General features: G+C 35.2%; 1 protein-coding gene across 1 annotated transcript in view; it reads left to right on the top strand.

Moving 5' to 3' along the window:
• ube3c (ubiquitin protein ligase E3C) overlaps positions 1 to 20,268 on the top strand; it is a 238,629-nt gene that overhangs the window by 51,840 nt on the left and 166,521 nt on the right. Inside the window, exons 6-9 of the mRNA XM_039753616.1 lie at positions 148 to 263; positions 9,299 to 9,456; positions 14,565 to 14,718; positions 17,980 to 18,200. Of these exons, the coding sequence (XP_039609550.1) occupies positions 148 to 263; positions 9,299 to 9,456; positions 14,565 to 14,718; positions 17,980 to 18,200 (649 nt within the window). The remainder of the gene's footprint in view (positions 1 to 147; positions 264 to 9,298; positions 9,457 to 14,564; positions 14,719 to 17,979; positions 18,201 to 20,268) is intronic.

The following is a 20,268-nucleotide window of genomic DNA, read 5'->3' as shown; positions in this document are numbered from 1 at the left end:
AAAATTAAATTAAACAGGAAGATTAGTAATGTTAAGACATTTCTTGACCACCAGGGAACATAAAATATGTTGTAATCCTGCAAGTGGAGTTGTCAGAGAATTTTTAAAATGTATTTTCTGTTTTCATTTGCTTTCTTTTTGCATTAGGTATGGATGTGTCAGAATTTGGTAAAGTCAAACATCCAGTTTGTAAAACAGCTAACAGGTCCTGATAAACAAATATGTTTGTTTCAGATAAAGAGGATGCTAGGCTTATGTTGCAGGTGAGGCGGTGCACCTTTTTTTAAAAATGTATTTCTGTGTGCTTATTATTTTCATTATAAAATATAGTATTTTCCATTGCATTAACTGATATATATTAATATTAATATTAATTAACTATTGGGGTAAAAAGCATGTTTTAGTTATTGACTAGCATTTCCATCAGTCAGCTTAGTTAAGCATTACTTGTACATGTTATAATCAATTAAAGTAAAGGTGATATAAGTGATGGGCCAAAAATATGCATTGCTTAACATTGTGTAAATGTATAAGTTCCAGGTAGAAAGAAAACATTTATCTAATTTAAACATGCAAATGAACATACAGTAACTATAATGGCAATAAAAAATATTGTACTTTTCTTTTATTTACCCTGTTTGGCTGTTCTGATCACATTTGCAAAAACATTATGTTCATTAAGGTTGAGATTTGTTTATACTGTATATTTTACACACTGTTTATACAGTATTTCAATGCCTTATGTTTGTTTGCTATGCAGTCACCTATATAAATAATTCTTACGTTTAGATTGATTAAGTACTGCTGCTTTTTGGTCCCCTATGCGCTTGCTGTTGCTGAGTTTTAGACTTCATACATTATAAAAGAAAGTGTACTGCCTGTTAGTGCCATATTTTTCATGTTTTATAAGTTATGTTTATAATAAAAATAAATTAATAGTAAATATAATAAATTGAATCTATTAATTTAAATTAAAGTAATTGCAAAAAATGTAGCATGTGCATAAATGTTAAGAGATTTTTCTCCACATCAGAAAAAAACAGTTATTGCTCACTAGGTTGCCCCAGTGCCATGCAATGCACACAAGTGGGAGGAACAATTTCATTTATTCACACTTTTTTTACTTGTACATATAAATGAGAAATTATATACTAAGTAAGAAAATAAAGTTAGTAATATTGAAAACAAAAATTAGCCTGTCTATTTAAGCATGTCATTTGCTGGACAAGTGTTGCACAGTTGTAAGGATTACTTTTTATAATAACCCAGCTGACATAAGAGTTTTGCCTAGCTCCATGCTCAAACTGGTGCTTGAGCAAAGTTCATACTCAGAAAATGCCAAACTGTACTTACTTTACTTTTCAAATGTTTTACTACCCACAAACAATTTTACCAGTCAAATATAAATTTACCAAATGAGGTAAGCAATAAAAGTGCTAAGTGAATAATACTTTATGTGTATTTTGTGTTATTTATGTTTAAATTGAGAAATAAGTAGTATGTAATCCTTTCCCAAACTCTGATGTTAAGCATGCATAAATACACAGTGTGTTAACAAATAAACAAAAGAGGGGGAAAAAGCAATTTAATATAATCCTACTTTTCCTTAATGGAATACATCGTAAATAACAGGAAACAAAGCACACACGTAGTTCAGTGTTATGTACAATCATGGAAATGGATGACAAGTGGATGGAAGCTGTCATTTCTTTAAGATGAAACAATATAGATGACCCAGTCTAAATGTGTCTCTCCTGAAGAGGAAGAAAGAAACAAAGCAATCTCACTGGTATGAACTAGCAGATAGCTCTGGGGAATGGATAAAACATTGGCAAAAAACACCTTACTACTGCTTGCAGACTTTTTTGATTGATGATGAGATATGTCCCATTTAGGTACAGAAGTTGTTAATTCCTCTGAAATGAATGGTCCTTTTAAAGTCTGCAACCCAGAACTAAATGATATGAACAACAGGAAATATGATCTCCAAAAGTGTTAATATGTGTCAGTTACTGTAACACTGCAATCTCTACATGCACTAAATCAATCTATCTGTCTGTCTGTTGACCCACTGACTGACTGACCCTTTCTGCTATTACATATGGTGCAAAATAGCTGCCATATTATTGATTTTCCTTATGTTATCATAATACTTTACAGTAATTGTTTTATGCAGCCATCACAATGTCAGCAATGCTTATTTTAGCTAAGTCAATATGCAGTTTCATGTGCAGGCTGCATCTTAATTGCCAGCTGAAATGACACACATTACTTTAAAATTTTCGTTAAGTATTGTTTGTTAATTTGGTAGTTTTCTCGAAAGAAAAAATAAATTTTTTTAAGTTTCTTTAAAAAACATGCCAGCAAAACAAGTTATTATCAAGAAACAGTTTGGCAGAATTTAGTACATTCAGCAGTTTAAATATTGATAGTACCTCAGTTTAGATATTGAAAAGAGATGGATATGAACATTACATATTTTAGTTTCTAGGAACAAAGCAAAGCATATATGGGAGAAAAGAAAATGAATTCATTGAGTGACTGATGTACTTATGAAATTAAAGAATATTCTGTCTACTTTGGTTATAAAAATTTTCATGGGTCAGTAAGAATGTGACCTGTAATAAACTGTGAAGTTTAGGATGTTATAGTTGTGGCTGTGATAGACCTATCTAATCTGGGTTTGTTACAGTTTTGAAGTTCCTAGCCATAAATTTATTAGCGCTCATACTAGGAACTAATACAAATACATTGAGCAATAATTCTCTGTAGTCTACATTCGGTGTGTACAGTAATGTGCTGACTTATGACTCCATTTTTAAATGGCCATTTGGCTGTATGTCAGATTGGCCATATGTTAGTCACAATATGTGCAGGTCATTGCAACTGAGGCTTTGTGGGTCTGGTGTCGGTCACCATAACACATACACCAACTGCAGGTACTAGAGTGGCAAAAACCAATATTCCAGCCTCAGTAGCCGTCTTTCAGGGTGCTGTGCACCACTTTAGAAATGCTGCTAAGCTGTTATCATGCCTCTCGCTAGTTCTCCTGTGCTGCAGTTTGGAAGTGCAGGACAGCTGTGCTCCAAGAACTCTATGGAGAAACCACTTGTCGTTGATGTTTTAGTGCTTTAAAATGATCATTTGATACTTAATGAGGGAATCCCACACGCTTGTTATTTACATGTTTGTTTTGTTCATTACAGCACAAGGAAAAATCGTTCATTTTTTGGTGCTTTGCGAGGAAAGCTTAATACTTCACAGGGGCAAGGTCAGGTAGTGTAGTGGAAATGAAGAAATCGTTTGTAAAAGTAAAGTACCAACTCATCTGTTATTCAGACGCGCACATCAGAAAAAAAGTTAAAGGTAACATTGGCCTTATATACAAATTGTCTCAACTTGGCTGGCCATAAATTGGCACATGCCTGTATATGTTAGCCAGAGGTACACACTGTATATCCTTTTTATGCATATGTATTCTCATATATATTTCATCATCTAAAACATGGCAAATGTTTGACCATGTGATAAGTTGTTTACCTCAAGTTTCTTACTTTTTCACTGTCTATAAAATGATTAAATACATGACCTGTTATTTCTTATCTATGCCTATATAAGACAAATCAATTAGTTCATTTGTTGCTCTCCAATATATCTATTGAATTTAAATAAATTAATTATTTAGAGTGACTTTTATTTAAACAAATGCACAACAATTATATATATATATCCATCATCCAACCTGCTATAGCCTAACTACAGGGTCACGGGGGTCTGCTGGAACCAATCCCAGCCAGCCAGGGTGCAAGGCAGGAAACAAACCCCCTCTTAAACGGTGATACAATGGGAAACGAATACTTTTTTTTTTTTTACCTCCTCTTTGATCGATCAGCTGCTGGCTTGCTGCTGCCGTGCCACGTGATCTGCATCTTGCGAGGTGCTTCGAACATTTAAAATCCTGTACAGCAGCTGCCCTTTTGTCTCACTGCCTTGTCTCTCTTTTCCGCCAGACATCCTCTGTTTCTGTTGGGGGTCCTGCTCCCGAGGCACACCCCTATGAAGTGGAAGATTTTCTATTCTTTTAACTGAGAGATGGAACTGTCCAATCCAACTACACATGGAGCTTGATTCACTCCTAAAAGAGACTTATGTTTGTTTGAAGTGTTTGAATAATGTTTCTGTCTCTAAAATCTCCTCTATATCTGTGCAACTCTGTGACCCAAGCGTGACAGTGTATGTGGATTTCACTTTCACCAAACAACAATTTTTTTAATTCTCGCGGCTATGCCTCTTCATTGGGAAGAAACACTACTTTTCCCTGATGGTAACATGAATTAGACGATCTCCGACTTAAAGTTTAAATCCGAACAATATATTCAATCTCTTTTCGCTGTTCCGTTATTTCACTGAGTAATAATTTCCGATCTTTAATGCGATCTTTACTATCATTTTTCGCAGACTTCAGAATTTTTATACTTCCATTTTCTCAAACCTGCTTTGCATGTGTATCGCGCCAATGTTTTTGAATTCTTTACGACGTTCTACTTTGTCATCTCCTCTTTTTGTCTTTTATTTCCGGTCCCGGGCGTGGTTAAATCTCATGGCACAAAGTCTCTTCTCACGGGACATGAAAGTGTCTCTCTTTAAAAGATCACATCTTGTCGCAGGATAAAAAGTTTTTTCTCCAAAGATTTTTTATTATAATAGAGAGATATGCACATATATATATATATATATATATATATATATATATATACTGTATATATATACAGTAGAGTCCCGCTAATCCGCCTAATCCGAACAGGATTTTTTCAATTTCGCTGTCTAACTAAAAATCCAAAATACAGCCTTACTTAAAATTGAAACAAGTTCAAATTTACTCACATATGTAGAATCCATGTTCTGTACAGCATTTACACAAAACGTAAAAAGCAAACCATTATCTAAGAGATAAAGTCAGTGATCTTCTTCTGATGCAACGAACTAAAACGGCTTGAAGAACCAATGTTTCGCCAATGCCGCATAAACATAACATCTGTTGGGGTTGCATCGGCGTGTTGCTCAACGTAGCGCAAAGCGAGATCAAGGGCACTGGCTGCAGCAGTGTGTGGAACAACATCAGTCGGCGCGTCCCCTTCCTCCTCACTGCCGTCTGCGTCGAGATCAGCTGACGTTACCTGCACAGCTGCCACCATGTCCTCATCTGTGTATTCTTCATGGCCACAGTCGTCAACGGCCATCCACTCTTCCACGCATTTTTCTTCTGCATTTTCACAACCTGGTATTCTTTTCACCAATTGAAGAAGTTCGCAATTTTCTTTTATCGGGGGGAAAACTGTTTGGACAAACTCTAGCTCAGGCCAGAGATTTTTCCAAGACTTCTGTAAGGATTCCTTGCGTGTGTTTTCCCAAGCTTCAGCAACCCAGTAAATAACATCTTTGATGTTCATTTTCTTGAGTTTATCCAAAATTGTTAGCTCTTCATTATCTTCAAGTAGGCTACGAAGAAGCATTTTTCTATAATTCTGTTTCAAAGCCTGCAAAACCCCTTGGTCCATTGGCTGCAAAATTGATGTGACATTAGGTGGGAGAAAAATAGCCTTGATATCATCGCAAACAATTTGCATTTCTTCTGGATGTGACGGAGCATTGTCTATAAGTAACAAAGCACGAAGAGGCAATCCATTTTCTTTGTTAAACGCCTTTACTTTTGGCACAAATTGCTTGTCAAACCATTCCTGGAACAAGGCACGATCCATCCAAACTTTCTTTTGATTTCTGTAAAAAACAGGGAGAGAATTCATGTTCATGATTCTTAAAACAGCGTGGTTTTGCCGATTTGCCGATAACCATCAGTGGAAGCTTATTTGTGGCAGAAGTATTGCTGCAGGCCAACACAGTTAGGCGCTGTTTATCCATTTTAAACCCTGGTGCAGATCGTTCCTCTTGTGATGCAAGACTTTTGGTAGGCAATGCTTTAAAGTTAAGTCCTGTCTCATCTGCGTTGTAAACTTGCTGGGGCGAGTAGGGAGAAATGATGCATTTGAACTTCTCAAGGTATTCAACAGCTGCTTCATTGTCCCCTGACAATTTCTCCCCAGTTATTGTAAGCTGCCTGATTCCATGTCTTTTCTTCCATCGGTCTAAGAAACCACAACTAGCTGTAAATGATACGTCAGCGTCCATGAGCTTGTTCAATTGAAGTGCCTTTTCTTGAATTAGAGGGCCAGTGATAGGGATTCCTTTCTGTCTTTCTTGTGTAAACCATAAGAAAAGTGCTTCGTCCAATTTTTCGTAAGAAGACACTGTCGTCTTGCTACTTTTTTCAATCGTTTTTTCACTTGTGGTAGTGCAAAACTGCTCAATTTTACCTCTGTTCTTTTTCCAATCGGAAATTGTTGCTTTCTCGACACCAAATTCCTTCGATAACTGAGTGGCACTTTCACCTTTGTCAAGTCTTTTCAACACTTCCAGTTTTTCTTTTAATGTACACGAGTTATGTTTACGTTTGCTTGCCATGATGATTAACAGCAGGGACAAGCACAGAATGTAAAGAAACCACACTAGACACCACTCACAAGGACACACAAAACACAGGGCAAGTGCACGCACACAAACAATAACATTGCACAAAACACATCACTCAGCAGTAGCAGGTGGAACACTGACTCAGTGACTCATACTTTGGGAACGGAGATCAAGAGGAATGCATAGGTCTAGGCGGCTCTAGGTCACTGCCCTTCTGCTACTACTCACGTACCGCCGCCCTTCATATCGATTTTACCTCCGATCACAGTCACACTACAGTGCAGTTTAAATTGCAGTGTACTAGAATACGTAATTTCTTACCTTTAATTCTTGACACATCAGACGATTAATTCGCCTCATAAAGTCAATACAGTATATGGCATTATATGACAAAACTCCGCCTAATCCGAATTTTCGCTAATCCAAACAGGGTTCGGTCCCAATTAGTTCGGATTAGCGGGACTATACTGTATATATATAAATATATATATATATATATATATATATATATATATATATATATATATATCAAAATACCCGCGCTTTGCAGCGGCAAAGTACTGCCTTAAAAATTTTATTAAGAAGAAAATTAAACCTTTTTAAACTGAGGGAAAATGTACCAATAATTATTTGTTAAGGATCTCTTTGTATACCACATTGTGAGTTCAGCCCTCCGGTTGTAATATGACCAAGCTGTTGCACTGAGCTTACTCTTGAGCATGAAACGAACAGTTGGCCATGTGAACAGTAATCTTGTCTCAAATCTCACAACTTGGATTGCTGCTGTCATAATCGGTTTGAGTTTCATGGTTTGTTTCAATTACGACAGTATTTGTAGGACTTGTGTTGAAGAGACATTTAGCATCTGTCAAGCGTTGTAAGTATACAACCGGTTTCATTGATAACTTCACATCCAGCTTTTGAGAGTTTAAACATTCATAAGCATCAAAATGTCCACTACTGAAATCGTCACCTGTCAATCTAAGATGTTTAAGAGGCATTGCCGGTTGTCGAAAGGTGTAAAATATTTGGCCATTTCAGTACACTTGAAAGCGTCGACCGAACATTTCAGCGGCAGCCATCAACTCACATGCAGAACCATAGGTGAAGGGCTTAAGCATTTCACTCTTATAGTGCTCCTGTGTAGTATAATTATCTCCTGCACTGTCATCAGTCTACACCTTGAACCTGTCCCAGTCATTCAATACATAAGACACAATGTTCCTCCGGATATCAAGAGTGAGCCTGATATGGCCGTGCAATATGTAACACAGAGAATGGAAAAGGCAGGCGCTATGTCCGGGCATGGAAACCACTCAGTAAGTGACAGTTCTTTGATCGATGGTGATCACCTTGATAGACATGTTAATGGGGGAACGGTTGGAATGATAAAGGAAATGGGTACCTGAACAATGTAAAGTAAGTCTAAAATACCTACACAATAACTATAATCATAATAAATGAACAATCAAACAGCGGAGAAGCCGTGGATTAAATAAAAAAGCTGTAGTTATCAGCAGGGAGACGTGAATCCCGTGGTGAAGCAAAGAAGAGACTGTAGAGACTGGAGCGACGGACGGCCTTATATAGGCAGGCAGCCAACAACGTGGGAGGCGTTGGGATGGGGGACCCAACGCTGCCTCACACGGTGACCGAGCTGCAGGCTATGGACGTATATATGTACGTAAGTAGGATTCAGTTAGCGTTGGGAACCTGCGTACCAAATTTCTTGAAGATGGGCCCATAAGTAACAAAGACCGTTAAAAAGTCCAATATGGTGACCGACAGTGGGATCATACCACTGAAATAAGTACCAAATTTCAGCCTTCTACCTACACAGGAAGCAGGAGAATTAGTGACATTGGAAACTTCAATATGGCGGCCGACAGTGGCATCATACCACTGAAGTAAGTATGTACATCGGTTTTGGTTAGCGCAGGGAAGCCACCTATCAAATTTTGTGAAGATGGGGCCATAAATAAGAAAGTTCAACATGGCGAACGTTGTCAACCGTTATGACTGTTACGCGTAGAATTTCGAAATGAAACCTGCTTATCTTTTGTAACTAAGCTGTAAGGAATGAGCCTGCCAAATTTCAGCCTTCTACCTACACGGGAAGTTGGAAAATTAGTGACGTTGGAAAGTTCAATATAGCGGCCGACAGTGGCATCATACCATCTAAATAAGTACGTACATCGGTTTCGGTTAGTGCAGGGAAGCCGCCTACCAAATTTCGTGAAGATGGGGCCATAAATAAGAAAGTTCAACATGCCGTTGTTGTCGACCGTTATGACCGTTACGTGTAGAATTTCGAAATGAAACCTGCTTAACTTTTGTAAGTAGCCTGTAAGTAATAAGCCTGCCAAATTTCAGCCTTCTACCTACATGGGAAGTTGGAGAATTAGTGATGAGTGAGTGAGTCAGTCAGTGAGTGAATGAGTGAGTCGGTGAGGGCTTTGCCTTTTATTAGTATAGATACACACATGCATATAAACTTTTATTATTACTTTTATTATTATTGTAAGAATAAGAATACAATTTTATTAAATTCAATTCTGTATATTTACTGCATATTTACAGTATGTATATAGAGTATATATACACAAACACACACAGTACATAAGTAATGTATATATGCTTTTATTATTAATATTGTCTGAACAAGAATGAAATTGTATTATGTGTAAATAAGTAAATATATGTGTGTGTATACTTAATTTTAAGGTTGTAAAAAACTGAAGAAATTTATGTTTGTGTTTTTTTTCCTCAGGCTTCTGGAAACATGCAAAGACGACAAGTTTAATGTGGCAGTTCCTATGAGAATGTTAGAGACATTTTCTTCAGAAAAAACATATTTGACTGTTCTTCAGGATGCTAATTGTGTAGCCTCTTTAGCTGAACAAATTTTGCACTATATGGTACATAATGGTGAGCAGTAATATTAATATTTTTTATACACTGAATACCGATTAAATATTCCCCAGTGTTAAATTACTTTGCACTTTTAAGACTTTCAGTTTTCTGATAGTGATATGGGCAATTTAAAATATAGTCCTTCAACAGTATTGTGTAGCATAATTTGAGCAGTGAACCTTGTAGTTTTTTCGAAACTGTGTTTTGAATTCTAATATCTGAGCTGTAGTCTTTGTTGGAAGCAATTGTACTAATAGAATTATGTTGTAATTAGTGTTCATGATGCCATAAGATTGAGTTGTTTAGAGTTATACTTATGTGCATTTTGTCTTTTGTTGAGTATATAGTAGATTAACGCTAGAATTACCAGAGCCTACAAAAAAACTTGTAGATCCGGCCCACCTTAAATCTCATCACACCTCTCCGCCAGCGTCCTTTGTCGTGTAAATGTGCTGATAAAGACAAGTTACAAGCAGCCGGCTATTCCATCCCCCCACCGACTTAGAACGTACACAAACTTCTCCCAGCTCATGCCTTGACTGATTATCTGGGAGTGAAGTGGAGTTTTAGAGTGGAAATAATATATCGTTATTTGAAACACACGCATTTCATGTGTGTTCCGTTTCTAAAGTAATCTGTGTAAACACATTGTTAAAACAGAAACTTTTTCATATGTGTGAAGCATGAAGTCCAAACATCAAATTAACACTTTCACAAAAGGTTCAAGAACGATACAACAGCTTCCATGGCTTAGCAGTAAGATTTGCTGTCTCAGAGAGCAGCGGGCTTGCCGTGTCTCAGAGACCCCCGAGTTCGATTCCCCGTTAGGGAGAAAGTGTTTTTTCTTTTTAACCTCAAACTGACTTAAAATTTAAAAATTGGTATGCACTGTCAGTTAATGAGATTGTTATTTTTTCATGTGAGATGCTCCTTTTAAAATATTTTTTAACATTTGAGATTGCGATTAGCATGAGCAAGTGTCCTTATAACTGTTATTTTTAAGATCCATAAGACACAGACAGGCAGAGCATTGCGTAATAGGGAGACAGACAGGCAGAGAACAACAACAACAACATTTATTTATATAGCACATTTTCATACAAAAAAAATGTAGCTCAAAGTGCTTTACAACATGAAGAATAGAAAAATAGAAGACACAATAAAAAATAAAAATAAGTCAACATTAATTAACATAGAATAAGTAAGGTCCGATGGCCAGGGTGGACAGAAAAAAAACTCCAGAGGCTGGAGAAAAAAAAATAAAATCTGTAGGGATTCCAGACCAAGAGACCACCCAGTCCCCCCTGGGCAATTTACCTAACATAAATCAAACAGTCCTCTTTGTATTTAGAGTTCTTATGGAAGGACTCGATGATGATGGTCACGTAGACTTCTGTCTTTCAGTCCATCAATGTTGGAGCATCATGATGCTTTGAGTAGGTGGTGGTGGCGCAGGCCGCCACCACAAAGAAACCGGAAAAAGAAACAGAAGAGAGAGTTGGGGTCAGTACGGATTTTGGAGCCATTATGAATAGTTATTATGATGAATTAAACATACAGAGTATCAGTATTAAGTTAAAGTGAAGTTAGGAGAAAGCCATGTTAAAGTAATGTGTTTTCAGCAGTTTTTTAAAGTGCTCTACTGTATTAGCCTGGCGAATTCCTATTGGCAGGCTATTCCAGATTTTAGGTGCATAAATAACAGCAGAAGGCCGCCTCACCACTTCTTTTAAGTTTAGCTTTTGGAATTCTAAGGAGACACTCATTTGAGGATCTAAGGTTACGATTTGGAATATAGGGTGTCAGACATTCCGATATATAAGATGGAGCGAGATTATTTAAGGCTTTATAAACCATAAGCAGTATTTTAAAGTCAATCCTGAATGACACAGGCAACCAGTGTAGTGAGATCAAAACTGGAGAAATGTGTTCGGATTTTCTTTTCCTAGTTAGGATTCTAGCAGCTGCATTCTGCACTTGTTGCAAGTGATTTATGTCTTTTTTGGGTAGTCCTGAGAGAAGTGTGTTACAGTAATCTAGTCTACTGAAAACAAAAGCGTGAATTAATTTCTCAGCATCTTTCAATGATATGAGGTCTAACTTTTGCTTTGTTTCTTAAGTGAAAAAATGCTGTCCTAGTGGTCTGATGAATATGCGATTTAAAATTCAGATTACAGTCAACAGTTACCCCTAAATTTTTTACTTCCGTCTTAACTTTTAATCCTAATGCATCAAGTTTATTTCTGATAACCTCATTGAATCCATTATTGCCAATTACTAAAATTTCAGTTTTCTTTTTATTTAGTTTGAGAAAATTACTATTCATCCATTTAGAAATACCAGTAAGACATTGTGTTAGTGAATCTAGAGAGGCGGAGTCATCAGGTGCTATTGTAAGTACAGCTGTGTGTCATCAGCATAGCTGTGGTAGCTCACATTATAATCTGACCTAACGGAATCATATAGATTGAGAACAGCAACGGACCCAGGATAGAGCCTTGTGGAACACCATATCGGATATCATGTGTCTTTGAGGTGTGATTATCACAACTTACAAAGAATTTTCTACTTGCTAGGTAGGATTCAAACCAATTTAAGACACTGCCAGAGAAGCCCACCTTTTGACTAAGACGATTTCTAAGAATATTGTGAGCAATGGTGTCAAATGTGGCACTCAGATCTAAGAGGATGAGAACAGATAAATGGCCTCTGTCTACATTTACCCGCAAGTCATTTACTACTTTAACGAGTGCAGTTTCTATGCTGTGATTTGTTCTGAAACCGGACTGAGAAGTCACTAGATATATAAATAAACAGGGAAGGCACATGTACTAAAAGAAAAAAAATGATCAACTAGTGTGTTGATCTTGCTGCACTGAAAAACCACATGCGCTCTAACCCATAACCAACTCCCCACCCCCACCCATCTGACTCTAAGTAACAGCGCATGTACAGATGCAAACCAAGTGTAATCAAGAGTCCCTGGTTCAATCCCCACTCACTCCTATATTTGGCGTTGTTAGGAGTAAGCTGCTCTTTTTGTTAATATTATACAGTACACACATACACTTGGTTTAGCATATGTACTTGCGCTCTTACTTAGAGTCAGATGGGGGCGGGGGTTAGAGTGCGTGAGCTTATTCAGTGCTGCAGGAACAACGCACATGTTGATCTTTTTTTTCTTTCAATACATGTGCCTTCCCTGTTTATTTATATATCTAGTGACTTCTCTGCCTGTCTATCTCTCTATTACGCAGTGCTCTGTCTGTCTGTGTCTTATGGATCTTAAAAATAACAGTTATAAGGATACTTGTTCATGCTATTTGCAGTCTCAATTGTTAAAAAATATTTTAAAAGGAGCATCCCACATGAAAATATAACGATCTAATTAACTGACAGTGCATACCAATTTTTAAATTTGATGTCCGTTTGAGGTTAAATAGAAAAAACACTTTCTCCCCAACGGGGAATCGAACTCAGGTCTCTGAGACATGGCAAGCCCGCTGAGTCAGCAAATCTTACTGCTAAGGCACGGAAGCTGTTGTATCATTCTTGAACCTTTTGTAAAAGTGTTTATTTGATGTTTGGACTTCATGCTTCACACATTCTATATTTTATGCCTACATTTTGTAACATTTATTACTAAAATATGAAAAAGTTTGTTTCAACAATGTGTTTACACAGATTACTGTAGAAATGGAACACACATGAAATGCGTGTGGTCCAAATAACGATCTATTATTACCACTCTAAAACTCCACTTCACTCTCAGATAATCAACCAAGGCATGAGCTGGGAGAATTTCGTGCATGTTCTAAGTTGGTGGGGGGATGGAATAGCTGGCTGCTTGCAGCTTGTCTTTATCAGCACATTTACACGACAAAAGACGCTGGCTGACAGGTGCGAACGGTTTTAAGGTGGGCCAGATCTGCAAGTTTTTTCGTAGACTCTGGTAATTCTAGTATTAAGTAGTGTTGGATTGTTTATCTTACAGAAAAGTCATTACTTTACGGTTGTTTTTCCCTTATGTTTTAAACATATTTTGAGTATCAAAAAAATTACATTTCCAAAGCTGCTTGTATTTTTGTGACCACTTTATAAATTTAGTTCCCTTTCTGATAGTCTAATACATTTGTATGCATACACAAACGCTCACACAATTTTAAAAGGATTTTATTCACATGTTTTAATATAGAGAAACTTTAAACGTTATGTCATTTTCAAAATGTAGAAAACTGACTTTTTATCACAAACTATTTAAATGTACAGGATTAGCTCAAAAATACTAGCAAGTGTACATCTAAATGTACAAAAATTCTTAAAACTAAGACTAGCTAAATTAACATTTAGAGAATCTGTATTTCAAATTTGTATTTCAGCTATCCTAAAATGTAGTTCATTTGAAATATCTGATACTAATTTCAAGATATCTCGAAATACGATTTACTGTATTTTAAGTTATTTACAATACATTTTGAGGTATATGTAATATGTGATTTCTCTCAAATATATGTATACTGTTTTCTTGAAATGCCCAGGATGTTATTTTAAGGTTTTTGAAATTTGTTTACAGTATTTTGAAATAATCAGGAAGCAATTTTCAGATTTCCTGAAATATGCCGTATATCAGATATCTGAAAGTGACTGGAAGATATTTGAAAACAAAGTTGAGATATCTTTAGTTGTATTTTAGATATCACAATTATGTATTCAGATATCTTGAAGCAAGTTCTTGTCTCCTAAAATGTATTTTAAAAGCTCACAATTTTAATTTCAAATTATTGGCATTTAAGATTAAATGCTTATAAGATGTCTTAAGTGGACGAAAACCCCATTTTAAGATATTGGGAAATGAATTAGAGATATCTAAAAAAATGTGTATATATATGAGAGTTCCTACAAACATGCAAGTTTTTTGCAACTCTAAATTATTCTTATTCTCTGAATATAGGTGTGTTTATAAGTATGTCCTTGGATAGACAGCCTTCTGTCAGTCATGGTGCACACTTGATGCTACCTATTGTAGGCTCTGGAAGAGTGGCATGATTCAAAGAAACATGTAATTTTTAGTGATAGAGGTGCAAAATGATTTTATATTTCCAATATTTATCTTTGCTTCTTAGGACTCTACAGAGCGCTTTACATTTTAGTAAATCACAAGCTTCCATCTTGTCTAGAGTTCAGTGAAGCTCCTCGTGTTCCCTTTGCTGGCACTCTTTTGGAGCATATCCTTAAACCATTGCACTTTAAATACTTCTCCTGTCCTCAGGGTGCAAGGTAAGGAGATTTTTGTACATGATTTCTGTCATATTTGCTTTTATTGACCAACACAAATAAATCAAGTTTATTGATTGAATTGGTAACATACAGCAACAAAGCTTGGTCAAGATTTCTAGGAAGGGTTAACCCAGCATTTTTCTTGGTTGAGTCTAAGTTTAACTTCCAGAATATTTTGGGCTGGCTTGTGTATGAAAAATTTAACAAAACTGCCAGTTAAAGCACACAAAATGTTATTGCTTTCTTATGTGTTGATAACACAGTTTAATTATTTTATAACCATTTGTAAGCTGTCCTTAAATTAGACAGATTTCAAAATGAGTGATAATCTCATTGTTTAGGCATAGAAGCAAATTGTTGAATCCTAGAAACTAATAGACGCAGCTGTGTGCTTCCTACTTCACACCTGCTATTTTACACCATTGAAGAGAGTAACTTACTTCAGCAGAAATTGGTGAGAGATGTAACTCCCATTGAAACTATGGTTCATTCAGCTTTCCAAAATAATAAAATACAGTAGGTGTAGTACATTGGATTCTTGCTGTTTTGTATTCAGCTGTAATGTTTTACAGTTTCACACCCACTGTGTTGTTTATGTCTCAAATGTGCCCTTTATTTTTTGAGTGTGTTAGGTAACTTAGTATGCTGCTCACACATACTTTTTGTTAGAGCATCAAAAGAAAAAAAACTGGATTCTGTGGCCACAGAACGTTAATGCATCTTCAAGAATCTCATCATCTTTACCTGGAATGAAACATTCATGTATAAATGCAATCAGCCCTGAACACGCTTGGGTTGCTAATGTGTTTGTGAATGAGAAAGTCACAGTAAATTTCCAGAAAAGTTAACCAGTGAACCTTTAAAGCTGCATTAAGAGGGAATAATCTTAAATTGATGAATAACGGTTTTGAGATTGTAGAGATTAAATTATCACAAGCATTTATAATGCTAAATAGAAATGATTCACTTGAAATTGGCCATTACTCAAGCATACTCAAAACAGTTAATGATATATATATGAAATATATATGTACCCAAAATCAGTAAATATCACATTCCAAAGTACTACAATAGGCAGTACGACCAATCCTATTAAAAAAAGCAGTTAAGTTTAAAAAAAGTGTAATGTTTAAATTAATAGAAACAATAAAACAGTAAAAGACAAAATAGAGAGAAGATAATCATCAAACTAAATAAAATAAAATTTCAAGCTGCAGTATATTAAGTTGATTTTAAATGACTTCAGCACAGAAAAAAATAGTATGAAAACATTTTTAGAGTTAGATGAGTTCAAAGTGGAATTCCACATGAGTCAGTAATTTAGACTTATTTAACTGATTTAGATAAAGCGTAAGGAAATGATTTGTTACAGTTGAAAATGACCCTGAATTAGTTATATTTGTGTATTCTCTAGAAGCAAGGTAATCTTTATTGAATAACTGGTGCAAAATTCAGGTATGTGTTAAATTTTGCTTAATTTAAATAAACATAAAGACTTGTACACAAGAAGAAACAAAAAAAATATATCTTCCTGTACAAGGTTGGTGGTCTCACTGTTCTTGCCAGGATGAGAAACTTAACAATACAAGAGGACATCAGAGTCCTTGTCTGGATCAAGAGGAGAGGTGGTTTGGCCATGTAGATAAGATGACCTCTTGGCATCTCTCATGGAATATTACAACGCATGATCCTCTGGGTTAAGAAACTGAAGGTCAGAAAGATTATATTTCAATTGTCCAAGGAGCACGTAGGTTTTACACATTTTGACACTTTCCAGCACCTGGCAGTACGCATAGCGTTCTATTTCTAGACTGTTAGGCTAAGTACTTGACAAGCAGTTCAAGTCAAGAAGTTATGTTTAAGGTGTTTAATAAACTTATTGATGCCACAGTCAGAGTACTGTTTGTCATTTTTGTGTGCAAAAAAACAAGAACAACATAACAGTGATGCAGAAATACTGTACAAATAAAAGTAATTACATTCCACTGAAGATATTTGACTATTCCAATAAATTGTTGTATGAGTAATGAGGAAAGAAAAGAAAGATTTAGTGGTGACATAACTTTAAATGTGTAAAATTATGAAGGCTAAAAAGAAGTTGTTTACAAGTTGATATTTTAAGATCTGTTGTTGAATAAATGCCCTGGGACATTGCTGAATTTTCACAAGATATATGTTAAAAAATAACCAAACTGTGTACTTGAATGGACTGGTCACATTAAAACTGTCCGTATGCTCTTATGACCCTGTCTTTACAAATATTAATTCATATTTTAGGGGCACTCCTAGTTGAAGAGTTAAAATTATCCGTATTCGGAGAATACTTATAAATTATAACAATAAATATGATTTATTCATCACCACATTAAATTGTGCATCACACATCTTAAAAATACAGATTTATACTGAGGAAAAAATAATAATATGGTGATGGCCTGATGATTTCTATTTTTTTCTCTGTTCCAAAGGCAGTATATTAACTAATGCAATAAACTTTGATATTTACCAGTAATAGTGTTATTTTCTAGAGCTCTAGTAAAATGAGCAACAAACCTTGTTCATGTTTCACAGAATTACATGTTACAAATGACATTGTATAGTTCTCTTCTATATATTTAAACTGTTCACATTGGCTTGATTCAGTATGCATCATACTGTGGGCTATTTAAAAATAACACAAAAACAGATTTAGTGTAATAGAACATTTACATACTGAAGGATGCATAGTAGTTAATGTGTGACCATTATATAATCAGGCATACATATTTTTATTCTAGTTGGTAAAATTGCTTAATTGTTTCCTGCAGTTTATTAGGTCTCATTATTTATTATAAGTTTATTTTTCCATTTTGACCAGATATTGATGTCATTAAAAGAAGCATAGCCCTCATCAGACATTTCAGCTGTTTGGCATATTGTAGTAATCGGATGAGTTAGCTGTGATGGCCAGATCACTTCACATCTCATTGTAGTCCCAAGTTCAATTTCTGTTTTTATTACAGAGCTAGCGTGATGTCGTCTCTTCTGTGTTTCCTGTTGTTTCCTCTTAGTGCTGGCATCCTGCTGTTTTCAGTCTGTCATTTGAAAATCATTAATATTTGATTTCAATAAAAATAATAGTAATTTTCTCAGTTTTGTGCATAACATGCATACAAGCCTTTCACAGTTTTCTTTCCTGTTGTACCTGTTATTTATAAAATTGTATTTCAGAATCATTATGCAAGACTGAAACTCCTTGTTATTTATTTTTATTTTCTGCAGGCAATATATTTTTGCAACCTTCACAGAGGAGTTCATTGCTGCTCCATATACAGAGCAGATATTCCACTTTTTCATTCCAGCACTGGCTGATATACAGTCTTCTTTCCCTTTTGAGCCTTTCCTTGAAGCAGTTTTAGGGATGGTGAGTGTCTGGAATGTGGCTAACATCAAGGCACCTTGGCTATTTTATTTTGTTCTGGCTGTTGGAGAAACACATCTAGGTAAGATATATATTTAATAATGAAGATTACTCTTCCCTCATTAAACTGTAGCACAGTTTTTGGAAGAAGTTAAACACTATTGAAGCCAGGAAATTACAATTTTTAGGTTTTACAAAAGGGGATCTTCAGTTAAATTGTTAGTATAAAACAAACTTTATAGTGATCTGCATATTTCTAAGTAATACATGTTTTGTTTGTATGTAGGAGTAAAATGCTTTTTAATTGATAAAAGCTTACAGTCCCTTTCAAGTTTTCTTATTTCATTTTTAATTTATCTTTTTCAGTTTGTACCATTTCCAAATAGCAAGAAATGTTTACTTTTTTTTTTTTTACTGTTTTTCTGGATACTGTTTTTCAAATGTGATTCCTACATCTTTTGAACCATTATTTTTAAATTGAGATGACTTGGTAAAATATGTTTATTCAGAAATTATACTTTTTTCTTTATTTTAAATGATGATGCTGGTTAAGTTCTTAATCTTATTTTAAGCAATTGTCTGTTTTAAAGGTACAGTAAAATCTCGATTATCCATCAGGGGTTCGGACTGAGGCAATGACGTATAATAGAAAAGATGGATAACAGAACAGCTACTTTAAAAATTATATACATTAGATTAGTTTAGCGAATAGTCATATTTATTTACAAAACAAAACTATATTAACAAAATATAATATAGTTTTAACAAAATTAATTATAATTTTGTAATGACCCATGTAATAAGCAAATACAACTCAGGGGTACTAGAGTTTTTTGTGTTGTACTTGGGGTCTTTGTTTCATAATAACCTGTCTTATACGCTGTTATCTGGGTAACAGAACACACCTTCAAAATTATAAATGAAAGCTTTCCCTACCAATCAGTTTATCTCCTGCCACTTACTTTTTTTCCTCTCCATGTCAGAAACACTCCTGCTTATTGTCTCCTGACTCCCTACTCAAAACTTCCTTTTGCTGCACTTTCCTTTCTCTCCTAATTTCTCTGGTCACTCATCTCCAGAGAGGCGTGTCCACTTACAGTATTCATTCCACCCATTATCCTCCGATATAGTGCATGAAAAGTTACCTGCACATTACAATATATTAACAAAACATAACAGAAGTTTGAAAGAAAATTTATAATACAGAAGAACAGTAACATTAATACAGAATAACATTGCTGTCAGTGGTTTCCATTTTCTACACATTTTTCAATTTTGTCGGCATCATACTTTATATCATTCACCATTCTTTCTACTCTGTAAATTGAAGCAGTACTTGAAACATTTTCACCATTTTGTAAATCTTTAGTAATTTCAGTTTTTTGAACAATTCCAACACCACATGCATACATTTATCATCCATAACAATGTATAGTAGATTAATTATAACAAAATAAAAAAACTAAAATTGAAGATATGTAATTTTCACTGACACTGTGGTGCTGGGGAAGAACACTATGCGCTAGCACACAGGAAAGTTGTTCCTATGTGCGAAGCTTGCATTGTGCTGCACGGCAGTAGTAGTAATAGATAGGTGCGTGCGCAATAAGTTTTATTTTTTTTTTTGGCAGGCCCTGACGGTTAATCGAGTGATGGATAATCAAGGTTTTACTGTATATTCTTTATTGTAGTATATTTATGCTAAAGTTAGCATTTGTTACAAATGCTTTTGATTAATTACATTTGCTTGTCACAGCTGAATACAGAATGACTACAACAACAGTCATTAACTTTTTTGGTGGGTGGGACAGTTTTGATTTTAATAAAAGCAGACTGTTGCCTAGAACACAAGTGTCTATTGGCAGGGAATTACTTTGTTATGTCTGGATATTAATGTGTTAAGTACATAACTTTGGAGTGTGCAAATAGCTTTATTTCAGATAGCAATTATTGACACCACATGCAGAGAAAAAAAACACTGTTATATATAGTTCAAATGGTTTACATTTTTAACATTTACCACATGCATTTTGAGTTAAGTTTCTTTATTATTAAACTGGACATTCTACTCAACAAGAGTTTTGAAACAGAAAAAAGTATGTACCACCCTAATATTTATATGTGATTATGGGTATGTGTATATGTATTTT

Source organism: Polypterus senegalus, chromosome 5 (assembly GCF_016835505.1).
Source record: "Polypterus senegalus isolate Bchr_013 chromosome 5, ASM1683550v1, whole genome shotgun sequence".
Classification (NCBI taxonomy): Eukaryota; Metazoa; Chordata; class Cladistia; order Polypteriformes; family Polypteridae; genus Polypterus; species Polypterus senegalus.
This window is presented reverse-complemented; position numbering and strand designations above follow the sequence as displayed.